The sequence below is a fragment of the Corvus kubaryi genome, unplaced genomic scaffold (assembly GCF_017639235.1).
Source record: "Corvus kubaryi isolate FWS band 111438036 unplaced genomic scaffold, C.kubaryi_AGA036_p1.0 37357, whole genome shotgun sequence".
In the NCBI taxonomy this organism is placed as follows: Eukaryota; Metazoa; Chordata; class Aves; order Passeriformes; family Corvidae; genus Corvus; species Corvus kubaryi.
Window position 1 is genome coordinate 4,247,294 of NW_024581117.1, and position 19,652 is coordinate 4,266,945.

The 19,652-nt window shown below is 35.9% G+C and overlaps 1 protein-coding gene across 11 annotated transcripts in view; it reads left to right on the plus strand.

Moving 5' to 3' along the window:
* The window catches only part of AGTPBP1 (ATP/GTP binding carboxypeptidase 1), a 74,599-nt gene that overhangs the window by 32,802 nt on the left and 22,145 nt on the right, over positions 1-19,652 (plus strand). For 10 of the 11 annotated variants that reach the window (XR_006016990.1, XR_006016991.1, XM_042033699.1 and 7 more), the window contains 15 exons: positions 820-1,028; positions 1,429-1,606; positions 3,079-3,176; positions 4,152-4,268; positions 4,855-5,564; positions 9,024-9,107; positions 9,354-9,440; positions 9,527-9,675; positions 11,078-11,165; positions 11,878-12,022; positions 14,738-14,891; positions 15,609-15,789; positions 17,171-17,300; positions 17,663-17,794; positions 19,412-19,588. Coding sequence is in view for 9 of the 11 variants with exons in the window: in XM_042033699.1 (XP_041889633.1) it covers positions 820-1,028; positions 1,429-1,606; positions 3,079-3,176; positions 4,152-4,268; positions 4,855-5,564; positions 9,024-9,107; positions 9,354-9,440; positions 9,527-9,675; positions 11,078-11,165; positions 11,878-12,022; positions 14,738-14,891; positions 15,609-15,789; positions 17,171-17,300; positions 17,663-17,794; positions 19,412-19,588 (2,639 nt within the window). In the remaining 2 variants the exon portion in view is untranslated. Of the gene's footprint in view, positions 1-819; positions 1,029-1,428; positions 1,607-3,078; positions 3,177-4,151; positions 4,269-4,854; positions 5,565-9,023; positions 9,108-9,353; positions 9,441-9,526; positions 9,676-11,077; positions 11,166-11,877; positions 12,023-14,737; positions 14,892-15,608; positions 15,790-17,170; positions 17,301-17,662; positions 17,795-19,411; positions 19,589-19,652 lie in introns of those variants that run through there. The other variant, XM_042033703.1, reaches the window with a different exon arrangement.

Consider the following 19,652-nt stretch of genomic DNA (forward strand, 5'->3'; position numbering starts at 1 on the left):
GGTGGGAAATTTCTGTACTGACTGTCACAGGGTGCTGAGTTTATTCATGTTTATTCAGTGTGATACCTTGGTCTTACAGGTTTGTGTATTTACGAATTTTGCAGTTTCTCCTTGGGAAGTTTAGGGAAAGAAATATTTCCAGATAGTTGTCAGTATTCTCTTCTGTAAACTGGAAGTTAAACTTTAATACTGGGGAGGAAAACGAAATGTTTAAAAGGTGTGTCTTTAGAACAGGAGGTCTTGTGCATTTATTTAGGGAGGTCTTCTCCTTAGTGGTTTTGACTTGTAACTTCATACACTTAAATAAGTAAATATTTTCATAATGACATTAATCTGTTATATATTCCAGTTGTCATACTGATTACCCAGTATTTGGGGTAGAAGTATTTTCAGCTTATGAAATTTGAGTGATAGATGTAAAACTGTATGGATTGCAAGTGAAAAGAAGTTTGTTTCAAATCTTGTATCTACACAGTGTGTGCGAATAGTGATAGAAATGCTTTGTAGAAACACTTTTGTTTTTTAATTTACTGGATGACAGCATCTTAAAATTTACTTTTAAGTGTAATGCATGCTGTTCTTCTAGTAGACCATGAAAATTACATGAAATGTTCTACGAATGAAATTTAGACTACTGGTCTCAGTTATCCAGTCATTTCTGTTCAGGCTGACGTAAAACTCTGCTAAAATACTACTCGAACTGAAACAATTCAGTTACTTGGATAAAAAGAATAATTTAAACATTGAAAGTATTATTTGAAAGTAATATTGTAAGTCACTGGGCAATTTTAATTTTCTTTCCTAACTTTTTTTGCAAAGAAACAAATGCCAGGAGAGCAGTAGACAGAGGATATGTGCAAGTGCTTTTAACGATTTATGTTGATTGGCACGGTCACGATAGTCGACACAGATACATGCTGATACGTAAAGGAGTGTTACAGTGCATTAAAAGTATTACAAACATCAAACTGGGAAGAAAAGCGTTTATTGATGCCAGTGGGATGAAAATTCTTTACAACACTTCACAGGTAAGTTTATCCTGGTTGGTTTTTTTATGTTGTTGTTTTTGCCTCTTTGGCTATGACCTCAAGTTTGTCATATTTATTTTATGAGATTCGTGGTCATTCCTTATTATAGAGCAAGGATTATATTCTGTACCAGACTGAAACAATGAAATAGTACAGAACTAAATTTGTATTTGCTGTTAATTTGCTGTATCTATCTCTGGGAGGGCCAGGTGAACTTAGTTTTAAAAAAGAGGGGGTGAAAATGCCATTTCATTTTGAAGTTTGGATTTTTAAAAAAGGTGAATTTGTGTTGGTAGAAGTTTTACTGTCCTTCAAAGAAGACACGAACCAAATGTTTTGTAAATAAATGTAGTTCGACTTTTAGTTTGAGAAATACTTTTCTTTATTTTCCTGTTAACAGGAGTGCCTTGCAGTAAGAACTCTTGATCCTCTTGTCAATACATCCAGCCTAATAATGAGAAAATGTTTTCCCAAAAATCGTCTTCCTTTACCAACTATTAAAAGTGCTTTCCATTTCCAACTCCCAGTTATTCCTGCCAGTGGTCCTGTGGCTCAGCTGTACAATTTGCCTCCTGATGGTACAGTGATTTTTTAGTACTTTGAGTGTGTCTAATGTTGCTTTATGGAAGGTGGAATCAGTTGCACTTATTTGTGTTCTCTGCTAAAAGGACTCTGACAACTCTTCTCACCTAGCAAATGGTCTGTGACTGTTGGTGTGGAGCACCAATTTCTAATGTTAAGTTTAAAGTGATAGAAATTTTGTCCAGACACATGTGGTTATAAAATAAAAGAGAAAATGAGGACTAAAAGGTGATGTTCACCAAACTCTGAAGTCTAAAGAATAGGCTGTATACAAAATTAAGTAGTCTCTCCTTTCAGCTCATGTAGCATATACATTCTCCTATGTGAAATATGCTGTAGTGTACATCCTGTTTTACAGGAGCATGTATTCCTTTCTTTCTTTCTGTTGCTCTGATAAGTCAGGATGTGGTGAATTTAGATTAGTGTGTGCCATTTGAAGCACTGGCTTTTTTATATTATTGTGCTTATTCCTTCAGTTGCATGATGAGAAAGTAGAGCTGCTTTCTTGGACTGTTGCAGTCTCTTAGGAAACACTGTACTGCAAAGCATTTATATGGTTCTTTGTAGGAAATCAATTCATCCCATTGTGAACACCTTTCATTATTTTCAGATAATTAAAACATATTCAGATATGGTGAAACAGATTCAGACCTGGCAAGCAACTAATGAAGTTGCTGTCAGAAAGTTACTCTAAAATGAGGAGGCAAAGTCAGCTTATCTTTTATTCACAATATCTCCTGAAACAAAATGTTATCATAGTCTGAAAGAAGTAAGATATCCTACTGGGGTTCATGTGGGTCAGACTCCAGGAGTTAAAAATTTTTTTATGTTTTGTCTTCACAGTAGAAAATAGATTTAGAAGTGTGTTTCAAAATCCACAGAAATTAAGTCTCTGCTTAATACAGTAGATGGTACCCTATAATACCTGTTTAGAAACTTCCTAGTTTGCTGAACTAATGATATTAGTTCAATAATAATGTTTTAATTCAAAATTCAAGAAATAGTTATTAATTCACTAAAATAATGGTTTTCTGGTAGACTTCTTATCTGTTATAAAAAGAAGTGAAAAATCTAAGGAAATAGGATACATTGGATACAGGATAAAGTTCTGTATTAAAAGATGTAGAATGTGGGGGGGTGGGTAGAGGTCTGGGTTTATTAAAAGTATAATCTTGTATAGTCAGTATTTTAAAAGCAGTACATGTAGTCATTCTGAGTATACAAGAAAATCAGCATAATTTATAGGCCTCTGAGTGAGCCTTTTAGTGACAATCAGCAAATTTCCTGCATGGAAAACACTATGAGAAAACTTAACAAAACCCCCAGCACTAGTTTACTAGTTGGTTTTCACATTTTTTTCAAGGGGTAAGCAAAAAAGAAAATAAACCCAGAATGAAGAAAATCTTCTTCGAGCATGTATAATTGGATTAAGTGTATAATCTGCTTACCAAACTTTTTTGTATTGTAGTGGATGATGTAGTAGATGAAAGTGATGATAACGATGATGCTGAAACTGAGTCAGAAATTGAAACTGAAAATGATGACGACAAGGACCAACATTTTAAGGTTGGTAGAGACAAAATTAATTGAATCATGTAAATAAATGCATTTTAAGTGTTAAAAGCAGTTCAAGGAGGTTTTCAGGACAATTTCTAAAATAGAAAAAGCTTCTGAAACATAAAGAAGGTGGGTACTGCTTGAAAATATGAACTGTTCTTGTTCATATTGCTTCAGGATTTTTAGCAAAATCTGTTTGCTTCACACTTGATGTATCTGGAGTGCAGGGCAACAGAACTGCAGACTCCTTTAGCAGTGTTCTGTTCCCACTTGCATTTCTCTCAGCCTGCTTTTCTTACATCAACTGGTCCATATGTAGGAGCTGCTGTAACTTTTTCCAGCATTCTGGACTGGGATTGACTAGATCAGTGTTTCAGCAAGGTAACTTGAAGTTCAGCCAACTGTAGAGGTAGACACCATACCTCTCACTGTTGTACCACTTTGGGAAGGTATTCTCCTGTTTGCCATCTGCCTGCTGAGACATGGATGGATATTTGGTCACAACTGCCTTATTCTGTATTTTTATGTTACATGTATTTAGGAGTTAATTGATTGTCTGTCCATGAACTGGAAAAAGATACTTTATTCAAGGGTCTTGTGAGCCCTGATGGAGGGATTATCTTCCATAGAAGCAGTATTGCATTGTCACTGCAATCAGATGAGGTCTCTACATTCCAGGTTCCAGTAGTGGGAATATACACAGAGTTCATGTAAAGTCTGATGTCAGTGTATAATAAGTTTGGATGAAAGCAAGAAAATGGAGATGTTTGTAATATTTCTGTTGAAATGGCAGCTTAGGCATACTAATAATACTCAGCAGTTTAAATGTTCATAGTGAAAGCTGCAGTTCAGCTAAATTTAAAACAGGGGTGTTTATCTTTCAAAGCATGCCTCTGTCCAGAAAAAAGGTTAATGTTTCAGATGAATGTTGTAGAAGTTCATTAATTTTGGATACAAGATTAATTTGTTCTGGTGATCTTTCAGAATGATGATATTGAGACTGATATTAATAAACTGAAACCTAGACAGGAATTGGGAAGATCCATAGAAGAACTGAAAATGTATGAGCAATTTTTCCCAGAACTTTCAGAAAACTTTCAGGTAAAGTCTACAATTCCCAGAACATTTCTGGCTGTGTCAGGTGGACTCTGGAATATACTGTGGTGTTCTTTTTTGGGTGGATTGTTCCTCAAGCCAAGAAACATGGGTCTGCCATTCTGGACCTACATATGGGAGGTTATTTAGCTAGGTGTTAACGATTGCTTCAGTCTAACTGAGAAGGGGGTGCTGTGGGCACATGTAAAGGAAAACTTTGTTTCTGGTGTCTGATTATTGCACACAGCAGAAAGTAAAATAGTCAAGAAAGACATGAGATTTCTGAGAGGACTTCATTGTATTAGGCATCTACTTACGTGCTGCGCACCTGCTTAATATAGGTAGTTAAAATATCTGGGCAACTGCATTGACTTTATACTTTGTTGTTAATGAACTGCTTGTTTATTGCTTTTAGGCCTTCTTGTAAAAGATGAAACTTCATTGCTCTGATGGTTTATAGCATAGCTGTCACCTTTTCAATTACATTTGAAACAAGGAAAGAGAAATGTTTCTAATGTACATGAGACTTGGGAACTGTTTACCTTTTTTATTACTAATTTTTAAAATTATTTTTTCACCTTTGTTTTTTAAGGAATGGGACTTAGTTTCGAAGGAACCAAAGCCTTTTGTACCTGATGCAAATTTGAGTGGACCTATTGTTGTTCCTACAGCCAGTGAGGAGCACTCTGCTGAAGCAAACCCGGCAACAAATGGAGTTGCTTCGAAGGAGAGCAATCCTTTATTGACAGAGGAATACAACAGAAGGCCAGTGTTTCTGGAACTACCAAAGAAAGATACCACAAAAGATAGTAGTTTACATCAGCAAAATGATCAAAGAAACATGCTTCCATCATGCCAGTGTCTAAGCCAAGAAATTGTGAAAGGCTTGGACAGAATCAGTCTCCAGAACAGTGCAAAAAATGATCAGTATTATGATGCAGGGTGTGTAGTAAAGAAGGAAAGCAAAGCTAGCCTTACCACACTTGCTTGTAGTAAACCCTCTGAGCATGTTTCACCCTGTGGAGGTAGCCTCTTTGAAGGATCATCTGTCCAGCTGGGAAAACTCTGCTGCACTGGAGTGGATTCAGAGGAGGACGATTCCAGATCTAGTTCATCAGGGGAACATGTCATGCTTGAAGTTTCTGATGTATCACCAGTTCATGACTGTGATCTTTATATTGAAATGGTGAAGAGCACAAAGTCTATTCCAGAATATTCAGAAGTGGCTTATCCAGATTATTTTGGCCATATTCCACCCCCATTTAAGGAACCTATTCTGGAAAGGCCATATGGGGTGCAGAGGTGAGTCACCATACTCCTTTTTTGGTTGTTTTTATTCCTTTGAGAAACAGTGTTTAGGATGAGATTAACCTGATGATCTCCAGAGGTCCCATCCAACCCTAACTATTCTGTGATTCTGTGGTTCAGAAGCTATGTTACAATGCCTACTTTGTCATCTAAAACTGTTTCCAATGAAAAGCAGTTTGAAGATGGGTGAGTAGGCATTGATCAGGGCAGAGCCATAACAGCACAATCTGATTCTGTAATTGCTAATTCTGGAATTCAGTTTCTAAATATGAAATTCAATTTATGTGATCCTTTTCTGCCTTCCCACCATTTCTCATGTAAATTTTGTAGTTTGCAAAATAACAAACCATCCTACAAAATCCCACCACCAAACAAAACAAAAAAATCCACACCTGAATGCTAAGACCTGAAAGGAGCAAAGATAGGACAGTTAATAATTCAGCGATTCTTCAGTTCTTTTCCCTGTTGTACTAAAAAAATCTATCTTTCAGGGAAACATAGTGGAAAAAGTTAAAAAATTAATGCGCTAAAGTGTTTGGCTTTAGTGTTCACATTATAAGAGAATTTAGAGGTAACAAATGCAGACGATGCAGTTTGTGTTGGGTCCTGCAGGATGACATACAACAAACACACATCAGCACACCCTTTTATTTCTTTGAGAGATACTGGAAGATGGTGAAGAGTGATGAGATTCTTAAGAATAATTTGCAGAAGTGGTATGAAGAACTGGCTCATATACATAGTAAGTTACTGTAGAGACATGTGAGTACAGTAGGAGAACATGTAATAGTAGCTATGAGACCTCGCCACTTGCCTCATTCTGAGATTGAATGCCTTCACCTTTATACTTGTAACTGTAACCAACTTAATGAGTTTCTTCATATTTATATTTAGATATTAAAATGATTAAGAGATTAAGTGGATTAAATGTCCTTAGGCAGCTGACTTTAAATCCTTTAGCAGTTTCACACAAGTCGTGAAAAAGTGATCTTTGTAGTGAAATGACAAGTGCTGAAACACTAATGACATCATGAATATATTATTCAGTTTCGAAGGAGGAGAATCTTCCCTAGCAGGTTATTTATTAGATAGATTCAGCTGATTTAGAAGGGAGGTAGTCTTGAGCTGGGAATCACCTAAGAACTGTATTCTAAGAAAATCTTGCAAATACTTTTGTATTTTTCTGTTGTAATTAATAATTCTGAATTTTCCTGAATAAAACTGAGTGAAGTCAGATACAATTTGTCATTCCAGTGCTCCTTGTTAGATATAAATGACTGGAAAAATAAACTTCCTGTGATTATACATAATTTATAGACCATGAAGATCATTTTAGGGTATATTTTAACTTTAAAATGCTTTATTTTTATTGTATTTTTTATGTTGCAAGTAACTTTTTGAAGTCTTGTGTGAACAAGAATGAAATACCAGATAATATTGCTAAACTTGAATCAAAAGTCCTGCATCACATTTTTAAGATGTACACTGTTATAAAGAATTCAGTTTTCTACAAATGTCTCAGTTTTGTTACTGCAACATGACAAACTTCTGAGAAAGGAACTTATTAAAAAATGGCTTAATCTTTTTACAGTTTCATCGTTTATAGGAGAGTGTAAAAATTAATTTGGTAGGGGACATGGAAAAGCTTTAAACCCTTTTGCAAAGCTGTGTCCAAAGTCTTTTGATATTCAGTGTGATTTATGTTCTCTGTAATGTAAGCACTTAGTTACTGCTCATTGGGTAAGTCTTATTTAGAAAACAAATGGTTGCTTTAACCCATCCATGTAATTTGATAAAATACTGTGTCGGATCTAAGGTGTGATTTAGTGGATTTTCTTCTTACTTTTATTAGAACAATGTGGGGTTTGGTTTTTTTTTTAGTCTTGCAATGTGCCAGGAGATGCAATTTTTTTGAAATTATGCTTTGGAGTGCTTTTTCTTTCTCTTTTAAGTTTAGTAGCATGTAATTATCACTGAATGTCTCACCAATTTATTATTATTTGGATAAATGAAATTGATAATAGCTGAAGTGTTTTATACTACTCTATCTTTTTAGGAAGAAAATATGATATAGTAAAATACCGTATAAATTTGGGCTTAAATACTACTTTCATCTATTCCTTAAAAATTTAGTTGGGTTGGTATTTTTTTCTGTACACTTTAGTATTTTTTAATCGTCAGGATCCACAAAGAAGTAACCTCTAAGCACAGGGCTCACATCAACAGTGTTGGTTCTAGATTTTTTTTTCCCTTCAATTTTCTTGAAATATCTTATCTTTATTTTTTGGAATGTGAAAATGTCTGCTGCTACTTTTCCATCTCATGAGCATCTTGAATAGTATTTCTTCTTTGCTTTCATCTACACTGGTTATTGTAATGGTATTTAAATGCCATTATTATTTATAAAATACTTATGGATTTTTATTGATGGATTTTGTCTTGGCAAAACTCCTATGATAATAGGAAGTATTAATGGCTTTTTAGAGCTGAGAGATGCTAGGATCTAATGAGTTCTCTAAGATCAAGTGTAAGATCAAAAATCTGTAATCCTGTCCTGAGCTGAACCTATTAACATGGATTGTGGTGAGTCAGCCTTGTCACAATATTGTCAGTACATTGGACTTGTGATTTCTTTTCTTTTTCAGTTAATTTCAATTTAATAAGAGGTGCTAGAGTTATGCACTTACGTTCTCTTTCTCATTTGTTAACAGTATTTATTTTGGTTGTATTGAGAATTTCCAACCTGAATGTACTTTAGCATTCTGTTTCTGTATTCTTCGTTGTTAATCTGCCTCCTTTTCTTCTTACTGCAGGTGCTGTGCAAGCTTTTCCACACAGCTCTGCCACTATATTTCATTCTTGAACTGCAACACATTCTTACTTTTCTAAGCCAGGACCTAGATACTGCCACTTGTGCAATGGTTTTATGATCTGGATAAGCATACCCCTGACATTTGGCTGACATCACCAAATTCTTTCTTATTTGTTACGTAGTCAGTAAATGAACCTAGATCTCCAGAGGTGAAAAGCTAGTTCACTAACACTCACTGTACGTTAATTTTGGTTATGGTAGGATTCATATAGGTTACTAATGTTATCAAGTGTTGTCCTGGATTAAAGCATTAACATAAGTAATGTTTGAGTAATTTCTGCTTCTATTATAAAGTATGAAATGGCACTTTTTTCCTTAAGGTAAAACCCAGTGAATTGTGTGCATGAAAACTCAATTCCCTCACATATAAATATTGGATTCAGTCACTTGTGAATGCAGGTGTTTAAACTTAAGTACACCTTGACTTTGCACACATAAGTGAGGGTGAAGCTGCAGTCTCTCTGAACTGTCCCACTGTCTTCATGTCAACTTTCAGTTTTCTTGTATGTGGGAATTCCGCTTTTGTGATGTGAAACAGTAAGTGACAATTTAAATGAGAACTCTGCTTTTTTTTTTTTTAGAACAAAAATATGTCAAGATATTGAAAGGCTGATTTATCAAAATGACATTATAGATAGAGTTGTGTATGACCTCGATAATTTGAGGTAAGTTTTTACCTTTCTGTAAACAGTATTCAACGAACACTCTAAACCAGTTCTACTTGCTCTGTGATTTATAATGTTTACAACAGAATTCATCGGAAGTTTCATCTGACATAACAGTGTTTCTGCTATCCAGGTTGTATTTAGAGGAAGGATTGAAATAGTTTCTGAATTGCCAAGTGAGGACTAAAAGCTATTTGGTTTAGCTAAGTTTGTTTTATTCATTTTGGTGCCTTTTTCTCCTCATAGTTGTTCAGTACCAGAGGAGGCAGACGTTTTGAAGTTTAATTCCAAATTTGAGTCTGGAAACCTGCGCAAAGTTATTCAGATCAGAAAGTAAGATATTTCAACTCTTCTTTTCACAGTTTAGGCCTTTTATTTCTGCTTCTTAAAATTACTGATTTTTTTTTTTTAATTTTCAGAAATGAGTATGATCTGATTCTGAACTCAGATATAAATAGCAATCATTATCATCAGTGGTTTTACTTTGAAGTCAGTGGAATGAAAACTGGCATTGGTTACCGGTTTAACATCATCAACTGTGAAAAGTCAAACAGTCAGTTCAACTATGGTAAGATATGTTTCCCATACTTTGAGAAGAAATATGTAAACAATACCTGTACTAGACAACTGTATACTGTACTAATCCTCCACAGGATTAGAAGTATTCTTGTTGTCAGTTTAAATTCTTTATTTTAATAGAACTGCTGGAAAATGTTTTGATAGCTCTAGTTAAAAAGAAGAAATGCATCTTAAGCCAAGGTTTTGTTGTAAGTGAGGCCAAAACGGAAGAAATTTACTGGTTACTGCAACTAAAATCGTCTTAGGACCATTGGGCAGGAGAGGACAATCAAAGCCTGTTGATTCACACAGATCAAAAATACTGATGGTTGTCATCATTAATCCATTTCTGCATGGGGGTAAATGTGAAAGTAAGTGGAGACATTCCAAAAAAGTTTTGTCTTATTGATGGCAGGGAAAAATAAGTGTAAAATGCTGGGGTTCATAAGTGACCATTGCTGTCTCTAGTAAGTAGCATTTGCAGTGTGTGCCTCATTTGAAGGTTTACAAAGGGCTTACTGAAATTACCTTTCTTCTGCTTGTCTGGGAGTGTGTATGTAGTGTGTGTCATTAAGTTTAAAACCATTCATTTTTTTCTTGATGTATATTCTGACATTTGTCCTTTAAGAAGGAAGAAATTTCTTCTCCCGCCCCCAGCTTCAAACTCTTGTTTGAAGTAATTTTGTAGTGTTATGTTCTCCTTTGTCATAAACTTTCATCCACATTGATAAAGTCACAGAATACCAGGTAGTTTGACCAGTAATAAGATGCTTTCAACTTACTTATTAATCTTCATCAGTCAGCCTAGATTTTTTTCATGTTGTGCATACTTACTTGATAGTTTCTTTTGATTTTTTTAGTACAATGACTGAATCAGTCAGTGTGGTTGGCTAATTATCTAAAGAGTAAATGATAATTAGTGTATTATTTTCTCCTCTAACTTCATATTAAGTGTTCAGCTTAAGTATACTATAAAAAAATACTTTAAAGAGTTACTTTAAAAAAAAATTGTCCTGAAACATCAGTTATTTTTTGGTTATTTACATGAATGGATGATAGTATCAATTTTCTGTATTCTCTTTGAAGCATTTTTGTAGTGTGAGTTGGATGGAGTGGAACTGAGGACTGCTTGTAGTTTCATGCAAACCTCAGCTTTCATTTAAACATTTCGTTTTGGTCTTCCATAGGTCTTGCTGTTTTCTTTAGTTGTTATTTTCTGAAAATCAGCAGTCTTTTGTCGCCTGGTTTAAAGATTGCACAGTGCAATACCCAGACATTCATGAAAATATGATAGTGAGTAAATAAACAGAGATAATTTGTAGACTTGTATGTAAGTCTTGGTATGGTCCATTACTGCTAATATCTTTCTGTTTAATGTTAGGCATTAAAGTGAGATGCATTTCTTCTTTCAGGTATGCAGCCCCTCATGTATTCTGTTCAAGAAGCACTAAATTCTCGACCATGCTGGACTCGTGTTGGGACAGATATTTGTTACTACAAGTAAGTACACAAACCAAACATACAGCAAATCTTACACTGAAGGTTAACATGAGGTACAATTTTTGAGGAGAAGTACTTTTTTCTGCATTTGATAATTCTTTGTTCTGTTGTGAAGAGGGTTTTCTTTCTGAGTTACTATGGAGAGTAATATATGTGATAGAAATATACAGGGTCTCATTTTGGAAGCACACTACTAATATTTAAGCTGTTCATATTTTATACTTTTCTTAGAAATTGCACACTGTGTCTGGAAAGCTTTTAAGGGAATGTATATATGCATGCTTACTTGAAATCTTATTAGTGACTTCCAGTAATACTGACCTCATGGTCCCTGTGGTAAGCCTTCTGTAATCTGTGGTGGAATTATTGTAGGGGAGTTCTAAAACACAGGATGAGATGGTACAGCATATCAATATGTAATCCTTCTTGGTTGATAGCTGTTTGGTTACTTTCTTTTGTTTGTTTTTGTTTGTTTTATTTGGTTGATTGTTTTTGTTTGCTCACGTTTTATCAATGTGAATGAATGTGTGTATCGCTGCTGTAATAAAGTATCTTTAAAGCTGGTGGGAACCTGTATTTAACCTGTATGTACATAGAAAAGAAATACAGTCACTAAAAATCCTTCTGACACTTAAAATGTGTGTTCAGAAATAAGTAGTAGTATGAAAAAAAAATACTCTAATGTGTATATTACCTGCATTTTTTGATTTAGGAATCACTTTTCAAGAAGTTCAATTGCTGCTGGAGGCCAGAAAGGAAAATCCTATTACACGATTACATTCACAGTGACTTTCCAACATAAAGATGATGTGTGCTACTTTGCTTACCATTATCCATATACATACTCAACTTTAAAGGTGAGAAGCTTATGATGTGTTACATAAATGAATATTTATAGTATTAATATGCTATATAACATTCATGAGTGAATTAATTTTGTTTCTTTTTATGAAGTTCCAAATGCTCCTTACAAGGGCGAATTTTCATAATACTGGTGTTTAGATTGACAAAGTGTTTAGGTTATTCTAAAGAACGGTCACAGGAAAAATAAAATTGATGCTTGCAGGCTAAATGGGTTTTCTGGGAATCATAAAGATGATTATATGACTGGAGCATCTCTCTTATGAGGAAAGGCCTTGAGAAGAGATGACTGAGAGGGGACCTCATCAGTGTCTGGAAGTATCTGAAGTGGGGGTGTCAAGAGGAAGGAGCCAGGCTCTGCTCAGAGGTGCTGAGCAGTAGGACAAGAGGCAATGGGCAGAAACTGATGCACAGGAAGTTCCACTTGAGTATGAGGAGGAACTTCTTCACTGTGCAGGTGACCAAGTCCTGGAACAGATTGCACGGAGAGGTTGGGGAATCTCCATCTCTGGGGAATTCAAGCATTGTCTGGACACAGTGCTGTACAATGTGCTATTAGATGGCCTTGCTTGGAACAGGGAAGTTGGACCAGATGGCCTGCTCTTGTCCCTTTCAACCTTATGCTTTCTGTGATTCTGTGATAATTGACTAGAAACAGTGCTGGTTTGATAGAATGTTTGTGTTTGACTTAAATGACTTATATCCTGCTGTTCTACATATATACTTTTTGATAACTAAAACTGCAGTAATTAAGATAATTAGAGATCTTTTTAGGTTAATGAATTGTCTAAATAAGTTTTCTGAAGCTTTTAATACTAAGCAAAACTCATTTGGCTAGAATGTCTCTTGTTTGCCTTTGTCACAGCAATGATAGCGAAGTAGGGGATTCAGTGGCCAGTGTATAGCAGCTTTAAATGCAGCTTTTCACTAAACCATACCAACTTTTGAAAGAACTACCTGTTTTAAACAACTGCTGCTTCCAGCAGCTCCTGGTCCTGGCGGTTCTTCCTGCCCAGCTGCTGGTGGCCAGCCAAGGGACCTGGGGGTCTCTGTCCCAGGCTGATGGACATGGCTGCTGCTTTCCTGTTTACTTCTATGTTCACTAGCAAGTCTGAATATGTATCCCAGAGAGAGAAGGAGACTTATGCATGCACACTTGTGCACACCCACTTCCCCCCAGGCATGGCTGGCTACATGGACTGGCACAGACAAGTGTGTACATGAGTGTGTAACACTACCATGACTTGATTAACAGTTACAGACACCCCATCCTCCTCTGCAGTCGGTATGCACTGCTTACCACTAGTAAAAGTACAAGCCCACCCACTCTCTAGAATCACAAGCACCTTTGTGGACCACTGGCATGGCCCATCCATGCCATAGCCCTGCTTTGATCCCAGTCTCTCTGACCTGCTGAGCAGGCCTCCAGTTTGCGGTCTAGTCCAGCCTGATACTCACTAGCAAACAGATGTGTGCACTTGCGCACTCATCTCACAGGCACTCTGCACTTGTGGCTCTGCCCAGATGCCAGCGTGGACTGTCTGCCTGCTTGATACCCCTCCCTTCACCCAGGGCCCATACTCTCTGGGTAGTCCACCTTGAAGTTTACCAGCAAATGTCATGTGTGCCCCCACATGGACCAGCTGTGGGGAAGATGTGTATGCTTGGCCCCCATCCCTAGCAGCTGTTACCAGGCCCATGGTCTTGTAACTCATGCTCCTGCTTCAGGTGTTGTTACTGAGAAACTCAGTCCTTATTGTCCCACCAGCTGTGTTTTGTGGGACACACTGTCCTTGGCTCAATGGTTGAACACCAACATCTTTACCCACTGCAGTAGCTGGCAGCGAGCCATCCCCTTGCTTCCTTTGCTCACACCACTGACTGGAGGGTGCCAAGACTGCCTACAGCTCCAGCTGCTGGAGTCTGATTTGATTCCAACAGTATCTAGGACTTGGGACCCATAGTCTATGCTACCCACAGAGATGCTCCCAAGAGGTTGGATTCTCCAATTGCTGAGGCTGAGACCCTTGTGTATTGCAGCTGTTGACCGCAAATCCACTTTCACCTGTCCGTTTAGTTGCATTTGTCACGCAGCGCTTGAATGCACAGGATAGAGAGTAAGGCTGCACAGAGAGAAGGCTAAGGGTGTACTGTAGGGATCAGGTGCTTGAGTTTTGTATGGTACCACACCCCCTGCTTGAATATCCTGGATTATCAGGTTCCTTGTTTCTTCTTTATCAGGTGACTCTCTCCCAATCTTTGTCTAGATTCTTAATGGCCTGTTCAGTGAGAGACTGGTGGCTTTGGTCTTTGCTATTGTTTCTGTTACATCTCAGCTTTCTGTTCCTGTGTATTGAGTCTTCCTTCACTTACGACTACTTTTTACAGTGAAAAAGTCCCTGATCAGGTAATCTTAATGAAGCAAAGGTTCTTACCTTCCATATACCCTTATAGTACCATCTGTGTACAATAGCTTACCCTCTTTTGCTTCATCTTTCTCAAAGCAGTTGGAAGACCAGACTCTACAAAGAGAAGTATTCAATCAGTCAGAGATGGTAGAAAAGGGTATTTTACGGTCAAAATTATGCTGGAAACTTGAACATTGTTTAGAACAGCTAAAAGAAAGATCTGTTGAATAGTATATTTGAAATATGCTCTCATATGTGACTGCAAAGGATTTGAAGTATTTTTTTATTGTTTTTGGGATGAAGATGCATCTTCGGAAGCTGGAATCTATGCACAACCCTCAACAGATATATTTTCGACAAGACGTTCTCTGCGAGACCCTGGCTGGCAACAGCTGTCCCTTAGTCACTATTACAGCCATGCCAGAATCCAATTACTATGAACATATCTGTCAGTTCAGTAAGTAAACTCTTCTTTCTCATCAGCTGAAAAGAACGTAAAACTAGGTATTTGTAGAAAAAATTTAGTCTTAACCACTATGCATTGTAAAAATAAGGTTAATGAATTTCGTGAAACTAAGAGGCATTAATATTCAGGATTTGCTTTGTATTTAATAATACTTATTTGTGGCAGTCAAACAAAGATATAAATATCTTGATATATAAGAGTATATATTCATGTATTCTAAATTTTTGTTGCTAGGTTTGTACATTACATTTTGCAGACAACTCTTCTTGGAAAAGAATACGGACAAATAACTTATTTCTTGAAATGCTGAGGTTATTTGCTTGTCAAAAAAATCTTTCATAAAGCTAATATCTGAGCTACTGTGATTCAAAGTGAGCTTTTGTTGTTTCCCGATTTGTTTGTCCACCTCAGTATTTTTCTCGACTGTTGGGAAAAAAGTCATGAAAGTCACATCATAACTGCCAGCTCAAACTAATTGTGTAATTGTCTGATTGATTTAAAGCTCCTTTGTGATAGTTCTGTAATTAGCAGTCCTTTTAAAAATATTGTGGCAAGCTCTATCAATAATACCCATACTCAGTAATACTCAACTCACAAATGTTTTTTGTCTTGTCATAAATGCAGCGGGCTATTGGCTCTTTTTCCAATTAACAAACTGTTTACTTAGCTTAATTCATGTTTTGCAATTTCTATGCATATTTCTTTTAGGGAATCGTCCTTATATTTTCCTGTCTGCTCGTGTACATCCTGGAGAGACTAATGCAAGCTGGGTTATGAAGGGAACACTGGAATACCTTATGAGCAATAATCCAAATGCGCAATATTTACGGGAATCTTATATTTTCAAAATTATTCCCATGCTCAATCCAGATGGTGTCATCAATGGAAAGTAAGCATATATTTACTCACAAATATTTAACCTGTGCTCTAACTCTTTGCATCAATATTTAAAAATTAATAATCTAAACTAGTCCTGGAAAGATACAAACGCAATACTTAATATGATAAAAACCAACAAACACTTGCAATATTGATAGGATTTTGGCTTCTTAAAAGGCAGTTACATTGTTACACAAATTTCAGTTTTACAAAAATATTTTCAGTTGTTCATGGATAATAATAATTTCAGCGTGATTTTAACATGACATTTTAATTGTATCTCTGTCTTGGATTTGTGTAAGAGTGTTCTATGCGACCACACCTGCATTTAGGAGAAGCTAAACAAGTTCATGGTCCACATGAAAAAACAAAGTGCCTTGTATTTGAGAAAGCTTTTTACATAATTTTTTTAAAAGGTGGGAAGTTAATAGGTGTGCAAGAGAAAGGGTAAGAGAGTATCCTGGTTTGATTAAATTTATCAATAGTAGTTATTTCAATTGCTACACTTCTCTTAATTGATTTAAGGAATATTTTAGAAAGTTTTGAAACTGCTGTGAGTAAACATTCAGCAGTCTACATTTACTTGCTTGCAGGGAATTCATATGAAATAGAAATTTTGCTGTGGTGAATCTACAGTTTCTATTCATCTTTTATAGGTAGTATTTTAAAAGGTTTTGTGAACAAAATAATAAAAATAAAACAGCTACAGATTTCAGTAGAGCCTTGTCTTTATATATGTAAAAGCATATGTATACTGGAACACCCATAATTAAATAATTCAGCATACAGGGACAACTAAGAAAGCTGTCCCAGCAGACACAGTCTAAAGGCAAATATATTGAAGATGACTACATGATCATGAAATCCTACAAGTTTAAAAGTTCTTGCTGATAGTTGACTGAATACAGAGGTGATCTTTTTGTTTGCTGGGTTTTTTGTTTGGTTTTCTTTTTCGTTCTTGTTTTTCTCACAGCTCCTTCTCTCCTAACAACTTCACATTTCAAGTATTATATTTCTAGTTTACATTAGTCTTTAAATTACAGAAGTCAAGACACTGAAACTGTAAAGATACCATATATTTGAAATTACTGATTTTGAACTAGCATTTGAATAGAATTGCAAGCCTTGAGTTTCAACAGCAAATAAACAATATTACAGTTGACTTCATGTGAGAGGCTACTTCTAATTTATTTTTAGATTTTCTATAACATAGCTTAAAATGCCCCAAGCATTTCTATTATTTGGCATGTTAGAGAATTGAAGTTTGTTTCTTGCCAGACTCCTTCCAAAGAAGCACTGGTGATGAGGAAAACTTGAGGTGGGGGGGAGGCTTATTTAAAAGTATGATAATACAGACTACATCATGCGTTTTTCCACCCCCCCCACAATAGCCACCGTTGCTCTTTAAGTGGAGAAGATTTAAACAGACAGTGGCAAAATCCAAATCCAGATCTGCATCCCACTATTTACCATGCTAAAGGGTTACTGCAATATCTGGCCGCTATAAAACGTTTGCCTTTGGTAAGTATGTGTGTGTAAGCAATTCTGAATATTTTTAACTTTGTCTATGTAGCTAGTCTATAAATTAAACATTTTAATATGGTCTTGTAAACCATGTCACACTTAAATTTGACTTGGAGAACTGGTCGTCTGCAAACCTGTAGATGTAAATCTGTTACATTGGCTAGGCTAGAAGGTTAAACCTTCCTTAGATGAATCACACACTCTTTGTCTTAAGGCAGGAGTTAATTTTATAAGGAACTGTGCTGCCTAATTCTTTTGAACTTTCAACAGTACAAATAAAAAAAATTGTCTTTCTATTACTTTCATAAAATGTTAATTCCATATACCTTGGGTTTATTTTGCCAAATGATTTATTGTAGGTCTACTGTGATTATCATGGTCATTCTCGTAAAAAGAATGTATTTATGTATGGCTGCAGCATCAAAGAGACAATGTGGCATACAGGTGTTAATGCTGCCTCTTGTGACATGATGGAAGACCCTGGTTACAGGGTAAGTTTGACATTTGTATCTCTTTTATTTGGCATGGATTTGGAACACTTTTCAAATAGTATCCTAATCCCACCCTATGCAAATAATGACTCTACAGCATAAGCAGACTTATTTAAAATCATCTCTTTTTAGTTTGTAAGTGTATTTCAAAGTACACTTCATGAAGTGTACTTTGAGCTTTAAACATTATCCATAGAATGCTTTTTTTTGTTTGTTTCTTTGCACCAATATGTACTTTTTTGTATTTAATACTACTTTTTTAAAGAATAGATGGAAAATATGCTTCTGTGCATTTATAATTACCAGATGAAAAAACAGGTCATTGAAGCATGGCAAACAATATTCTAGCAACAAGGAAAAAAAGAAACTTAATTCTTTTGAGAAATACTTACTTTTGTATATGGAAATATGTAAGATTCCTTTTTATTTATTCCCTTATATAATGATGTGTAGTTAAGACATGTGCCCCTAATTAGGTATATGTAGTCAACTTTCACAAACACATCCTCTGCATTGTATAAGCTTCAAAATTGTCAAAAATTTAGAGAATTACTTGTTTCTTAGTGTTACTTGTTTCTTCTGTGTGTCTCCCTCCACTGCTGCCTCATGGGAACTGCAAACCTGTGTGACCTAAAGGTGTCCAGGCCCCAGGTTTTTTTTAAAAAATTCAAGAGTTAAGCTTCAAAAACATGTGAATGTGTGTGTGTTAAAACACTTGTTACGCATCCTTGAGTGTAATTGAGTACAGATGCTCTCTGATTTTTTTTCTTTAAGTCTCCCTCACAAAAAAAAATTGATCGCTTCTTGGTTTTCTTGTGTAATTTCCTGGATGCTGAGCTGGATGCCAGTCATGTTTGCTGCTGTAACACATTATATGGGGTTTTGTCAGTTCGCCCTGCACTACTATAGTGCACAAAAGACAGTAGTCAATAAGGGCTGTTGGAAAAAGCGTTTTGGTTTCAAAAAGGTGGAATGAACTGTTAGGGCAATCTTACACTAATGGGTTAAGTACTACTGAAATAATGAATTTGAGGTGGTCATGTTTGGTCTTAACTGACACAAATAAACACTGGAAAGAACAGTCGTTTAGCATTATTCAGTGACCTTTTCACTGAAGCTGTCATGTAAACAGTTATACTGGACTTTGATTCACATTCTTGAAGTGAAATACGCACCTAGTGCTTTGCTGAATACAAATGAAAACTGCTTTTGTTAGGTCTGTAAATGGGATTTCTGAAACAGTTTGCAATTGAATTAAATACTTATATGGAGTATGGTACATTTAATTTGAGCAAACTTAGCTTGATGAGTTAGGAGGGATGGTGGTCAGCTGAAGAATTCTCTTGTATTCTGATTTTTACTCACATGACTAACAACTTCAGTGACTGGACCTGATAAAAAGGATTTTAATAAGTAGGAAAAGGCAAACCTGGAGACACTGTCACTTGAACACAGAGTTTTGAAAACTCAACATGGAGAACTGTTTCTTTCTTGGTTTTTTTTAATTCAAACTGCAGCAAAATTTTCCAGTAAGTTTGTGATTACATGATCCCTTTTCACTTCCTTCCATATTGGAAGTAAAAGAATCACTGTATTTTTCAAATTGCTGTCCTGCAGGCACTCCCTAAGATCCTGAGTCAGACTGCCCCTGCATTCTGCATGGGCAGCTGCAGCTTTGTAGTGGAAAAGTCCAAGGAATCTACAGCACGAGTTGTTGTCTGGAGAGAGATAGGAGTACAAAGGAGCTACACAATGGAAAGCACATTATGTGGATGTGACCAGGGCAAATATAAAGTAAGAAGATATATCAGTTCAATATTTCTGACTTTTAAATTTCTTCCCTTTGCATTGTTATCTT